The following is a 6,444-nucleotide window of genomic DNA, read 5'->3' as shown; positions in this document are numbered from 1 at the left end:
CAGGACAAACCCACAGGGTCCAGAAAAAGCAGACAAGTTGTTACTAAAGAGAAACGTAATTCAAAGGGGCACAAAAAGCGAATCAAACGGAGAGAGCTAAGTACAAGAAACACAGAGTACTACCACCATTCTTCCAAATGTGACAGACTGAGATGTGGAAGAACTGTCAAGCTGCAAGGCCATCTGAATTTATAAGGTCAGAGACTTGAGGTGGGGGAGAAGGGATTGCAAATAAAGATTGTATGGTCACACTCGGTTGGGAGAAAAGGTTTCCTTTTAAGAAGAAAGGGGGACACTAGTGTGCCTGCATGCCATTGTAATGGAAATATGCTTGGCAGAGCAAGGGTTGACATGAGACTGGAGACTAACACCGCCCATTGTATGACGTATAGAGTTGCATGGTAATAGGCTGAGAGAACAATCAAGAAGAAGTCTGCATTGTGAGAGCAGCACCATGCATGGCAGTAGCTGGGATCTGTACCTGGTTAAAGACGACCAATAAACGGTTCATGTTTAAACACACTAGACTTAAGATCTCATCAATGAGACAGACACCAAACTAACCCAGAACACACCATCTACGAGTCGGCTACCTTCAAATGTCAGAATGCCAGCGCCATTGGAGGCTGCAGGCAGTTCACCTCAGACATTTGTGCTCTGGTCCACAATGCCATATCATTATACCTCAGGAGAGGCATTGGAAAACCTTGGCATTACCCATGCATTTCTGTCCCTGACACACCAGCCAAATCGACCCCCAACTGTGACATGTCCTGTATGAATGGCAAGTCCACTCATGGCTGCTGCTCATCTTTCCAAAGGTCTTTGATCTCGTATGTCACCCCCACCTCTACTTTAGCCCACTCCTGGTGCTACTGGTAGGCTGCCATTCTCACCTCCGGACCAATGATATGTTTTTAAATTTCAATATATCGGCGTGGCACTGGCGCTGACGTTGGGTGGGATTGGAAATTGTCAGGATCCTGACCCCGGATTTAAAATGCAGCCCCCAGGCCGGTTCCCGTCACATTAATCTTTTGACACAGTAAAACCAGAACTTTCTTGTTGCTCTGTGGGAGAACCGATGGGCAGCACCGTGGCGGAGTGGTTAGCACTGCTGCCTCATGCGCCAAGGTCCCAGGTTCGATCCCGGCCCCGGGTCACTATCCGTATGGAGTTTGTACATTCTCCCCGTGTTTGCATGGGTTTCGCCCCCACAACCCAAAGATGTGCAGGGTAGGCGGATTAGCCACGCTAAATTGCGCCTTAACTGGAAAAAAAGAATTGGGCACTCTCAAGTTATTTTTTTTAAATGAGAGAGCCGTGACTTTCTGTGATGAAGGTGCTGAGAGAGGAGCTGGCCCTGTAAGTCAAAGGAGTTGCTCCAGGGACAGTGCACCGCATCCGTACAATGCATCGCAAGCTGGGATTGTTAGATTATCGTCCCGAAATATTCGCTCAGAGCTGTTCCAGGTCCATTGCTGTAACTTTGCTGGAAACCACTGGAGAAGGGGGCAGTGTCAGCGGTGTACGGAGCTATTTTGGAAGAGGATAAGGCACCACTGGAAGTGATCAAAGCAAAGTGGGAGGAAGAGTTGGGAGAGGTCATAGAGGAGGGGGTCTGGTGTGAGGTGCTCCAGAGAGTAAATGCCTCCACCTCGTGTGCGAGGTTGGGGCTGATACAGCTGAAGGTGGTATACAGAGCACACCTCGCGACGGCGAAGATGAGCCGATTCTTTGAAGGAGTAGAAGATGTGTGTGAACGTTGCGGGGGTGGGGGGGCCCGCTAATCACGTTCATATGTTTTGGTCCTGTCCAAAGCTAGGGGAGTACTGGAAGGAGGTGTTTAGGGTAATTTCCAAGGTGGTGCATGTGAAACTGGACCCGGGCCTCCGGAAGGCCATATTCAGGGTGTCGGACCAGCCAGGGTTGGAAACGGGTGCGGAGGCAGATATCATAGCCTTCGCCTCGTTGATCTCCCGAAGGTGGATCCTGTTGGGATGGAGAGCAGCCTTTCCGCCCTGTGCCCTGGCGTGGCGGGGGGGACCTGTTGGAATTCTTGACTCTTGAGAAGGTTAAGTTTGAACTGAGGGGAAGGATGGAGGGGTTCTACAAGTCGTGGGCATTATTCATTACGCACTTTCAAGAACTGGATAACATCGAACATTAGTTGGGGGGGATGGGGGGGAGGGTTGGGGGGGAGGGTTGGGGGGGAGGGGGCGGTGTGTATTAAGGGTGACTATGGGTAATCCTTAATTCCTTTTTGTCATTTGTTTATGTAAACATGCGGGCTAATGTTTGCGGGTTGGTGGGAGGATGGGATCGTTGTTATTATGGGGATTGACATATTTGTTGCTGATTATTGTTTACTGTTGGTGGGTGTAAATGTGGGAGAAAATGTGAAAAAGGAGGAGAATAAAAATATATTTTTTAAAAACTTTGCTGGAAACCAGTGGGATTCTGGTAAAGATAGAGCGATGGAGTAGTAGCAGCATGAGGAAATTCAGACCACACTTCGCCAGTGACGGTGCAGCAGAATACTGGAGAGTAAGGATAAAGGGAAAACCCAACACGTCTGGATGACATGCCACAGGTCATTATTTTGACGAAAGTGAACACATAGTAAAGATTGGAAAGCACTTTAGCCAAATTAGTGAAAAGGAGAATGTCATTGGCAGGCACTTGCTCATTGATAGTGCTTCTGGTAATCGCTAGGCTTTGATTGGCCTTTCATTGCAGTGAGGTTTATGTCTCCAACTGGACTCGCAAGAACCCAAGTCTTCCATTGGTTGATCACTTTAAGTATGGGAAAAACAAGACATCATTACTCGAGAATTCAAAAAGATATTTTTAGACATTCTCAGAAAAAGAAGTCATCGGTTAAATTAGCAGGTAATAAAATTAATGCTTTTGTCAAACAAACAGGTCGCTGGTTGGTGTTAGGAAAACATTAGGGAAAGTGGAATGCGTGCATTAACAACAGTTTACTTGTTTGCCTTTTTGCGACTAGGCCATCTGTTCACTCCCATGTACGCGGCGGGAAAAAATATCAACTGCAATGATTTGTGGAGGGCCATTTGCGCTGAGGTTTCAGGGGGAGGCAGAGAGGAATGTTCTGGAGCTCAATGAGCTTGGAGAAGTTATGGAGCTACCATGCTGCTACATTCAGAGTGAAAGTTTGTGCAGGATTTTGACAATCTGGATTTTGAGTACAGTTATATGGAAAGGTACACTGTGCAGTTTCTATCTTCTCTCAGTAAGACGCTTTGAACTTTGAATGACTGTTTTCCATGGGATATGTCTGCAATACTGTTTGGAGGTCTGTCTAGGGAAAATATTGGAATTTAATGAAATTTGGGAAAGAAAAGAAGAGATTCTGATTATTTAGGGTCACTTTCCCTTTTTCTCAAGGATAAAGAAGGTAGTTGGACTCTTGGATCAGGATGATTCTACTCGATGCCGAGTGTGCACTTTATCTCCACACCAACAGCTCATCAGCAGAGCTCCCAAACTCCACATACGCCACCAACATGATTGCTGAAGCGTACTTGCAATGGATTCATGCTTTGATAGAGAGCCGAACCAGGCTTATCATCATCCCTGGAGCAATCTGCTTCCTTGCATCTTTGATAGCCAGTCCGCTGATTCTGCTCGCCATTTTTACCAGCAGCAGCCTCTGTGAAGAATCCAGATACCTTCTGCTGAGCAACACCTTGATCAGCGACTTCATTTACTTGGTGATAAATTTCTGCATCCAGCTTTGTAACGTTACCCAGCTCAGCTCCCCCAAACTGGTGTGTGAATTGTTGCTTTTTACTCTAACGACCACGAGCTGCTGTGGGTTAATGACGATCACAACCATGGTGATGGATACCTACTTGGCTATTAACTGGCCTCTGCATTATATCACACTGTTTCCTCCCTCCAGGGCTGTCAGGCTGGTCATCTTGATATGGATTGTGGTTGCTTTTCCGCAGTTCATCATTACTGCAGTAATGCTAATAACCCAACAGTCTCCATTTTGCAGGCTAACATTCTGCGAGGTAGACTACATCTTCCTGACAGTCCCCCACGGTGCAATCCTCACCCAACTCTTTTATGGCTTGCTCATTGCCCTGCTGTTGTCATGTGTGTGCTTGCTGCTGACCTGTTATTTCATGCTGTACTGGAAGACGAGGAATTCTGGGATCTGGAGCGGCTTTTCCTCCAGGGCAAGGCTCACCTTCCTGATGCACTCTGTTGTCTTTGCCTTTTATTGCTGTTCAATGCTACTGATGGTGGTGGAAAGGATTCTATACAATTGCGGCACGGTGAAGTTCGAGATGGCCATTTTCATAACTCGGACCATGTCTAATATAATCATGATGGCACCAAAGGCATTGGCCCCTTACCTTTACGGAATGAGGTACAGAGAATTAGCAAAGGTTATCAAATCTTTCTTCTTGTTAAAAGATGTCAATCAGGTGGAACCCATACATTAAATCAGTGTGAACACATTTGTATAACCCCTCAGACCTGTCAGAGTGTACCCGTATTTAAGTAAGATAATTACAAATGTCGTGCAGTTATATATATGTCTCGCTCTCTCTGTTCGAAATGCACTGATTATAATTGATGATGGATTATAAAATATATAAACTGATTTACAATATGCCAGTGAATGTCTCTTGGCTTTGCTCATGGTGAATTAGTGTTAAACAAGAACGCACTTGCATTTATATAGCGCCTCTCATGACCTCTGGGTGCCCTGAAGTGCTTTACAGCCAATTAAGTAGTTTTGAAGTGAAGCTACTGTTGTAAAGTTGGGAAACATGATGGGAAATAATCAAGAGGCCATAGATATAAGTTGAGAGGCGGTAAATTTAAAACTGTGATGAGGAGGCACTACTTCTCGCAGAGGGTGGTGAATTTGTCGAACTCGCTGCCCCATAGTGAGGTGGAGTCCGAATCATTAAATGATTTCAAGAGGGAGATAGATATATTTCTGATTTTTAAAAAACTGGTCAAAGGGATATGGGGAACAAGTAGGGAGGTGGCTTTGAGACCAGGAAGAGATCAGCCATGATCTGATTGAATGGCGGAGCAGACTCGAAGGGCTGAATTGCCAACTTCTACTCCTAATTCCTATGTTCGAATGGAATTTGAGCGCAGCAAGCTCCCACAAACAGCAATGAAATAAATGACCAGATCATCTGTATTACGTTTTGGTTGAGGGATAAATGTTGACCAGCACACCAAGAGAATTCCCCTGTTCTTTGAATTTTGCCATGGGAGTGCAGTGTGGTGACAACATAATTTAAAAACCACTTAGGGAGAATAGCCCTGACGTGATCTATGGTTATGTATTGGGGTTATTAAACAAACTTGACCTGATATTTGCCGAGACTCAAGATACATGTATTTCCACTGGATAGAGAAATCCCCATCGAACCTGGCGAGGAGCGAACTGAAGGTGGCCTCCAATTGCACACACAGTTCCACTTGAAGCTGGACTGTGAGGGTGCACAAAACTGCACAACAGTTCATCAGTGAGAAAGGTTTAATCCACTTCCTTCAAACCAATTGTGAAAAGTCGCTACCCTCTCTTGAATATAAAGAAGGCAGCAGCAACAGACTGTCGCCATTGTTAGTTTACGGCTTGTGTACATCTTCCTGGATTATAACGGCATGAAGGATCGAAGGTTTGACACCTCGTCCCAAAGACGACACCTATGGCAGTGCAGCATTCCTTCAGTTCTGCACTGAAGTGTCAGCCTTGGAATCAGATTGGAATAAATTGAAATAAAGATGGGAAAGGACTCACTTTGTAGAAGGCAGTGCTTACAAGGAGATTGGTGGGAATGCATTTATTGATGGTAAGGTGAGATCTTTTTTAAGATGCAGAATAATGTAGAATTATGAATTTAGATAAGGGAGATTCTTAATATGGCTGCTGTCGTGAGGCAAGCTGAGAATAGACAATAGCAATGAGCTGAGAGAGGCGCCAGAGGCCCAAATTCAAAATTCTATTCAGGGCAGCGGGACTTAAGATATAATAATAATTTTTATTATTGTCACAAGTAGGCTTACATTAACACTGCAATGAAGTTACTGTGAAAAGCCCCTAGTCGCCACACTCTGGTGCCTGTTCGGGTACACAGAGGGAGAATTCAGAATGTCCAATTCACCTAACAGCACGTCTTTTGGGACTTGTGAGAGGAAACCGGAGCGCCCGGAGGAAACCCACAGAGGCACGGGGAGAACGTGCAGACTCCGCACAGACAGTGATCCAAGCCGGGAATCGAACCTGGGGCCCTGGAGCTGAGAAGCAACAGTGCTAACCACTGTGCTACCGTGCCGCCCATATTTCCCAAATATACCTAATGGGGAGCAGCCAATTAGTCCTCATGATCAATGTCTTCCATGATCTCCATCCTCCCTAACTCCATTATGGTCTCAGATCCT

At 45.7% G+C, this 6,444-nt stretch overlaps 1 protein-coding gene across 1 annotated transcript; it reads left to right on the top strand.

Annotated features, from left to right (window-relative positions):
• Window positions 1-3,443: 3,443 nt before the first annotated feature.
• On the top strand, window positions 3,444-4,481 carry LOC140389054 (probable G-protein coupled receptor 148). Its single transcript, XM_072473215.1, has one exon. It carries the CDS (start codon window positions 3,444-3,446, stop codon window positions 4,479-4,481), a length of 1,038 nt encoding a protein of 345 aa, XP_072329316.1.
• Window positions 4,482-6,444: the final 1,963 nt, after the last annotated feature.

This window comes from Scyliorhinus torazame, chromosome 14 (assembly GCF_047496885.1).
Source record: "Scyliorhinus torazame isolate Kashiwa2021f chromosome 14, sScyTor2.1, whole genome shotgun sequence".
NCBI classification, from domain to species: Eukaryota; Metazoa; Chordata; class Chondrichthyes; order Carcharhiniformes; family Scyliorhinidae; genus Scyliorhinus; species Scyliorhinus torazame.
The sequence above is the reverse complement of the archived record's forward strand: the minus strand, read 5'-3'. Positions and strand labels throughout refer to the sequence as shown.

Bases quoted from the DNA above. Each gene is read 5' to 3' on its own strand.
- LOC140389054 (XM_072473215.1), top strand. From the start codon at position 3,444: ATGATTCTACTCGATGCCGAGTGTGCACTTTATCTCCACACCAACAGC.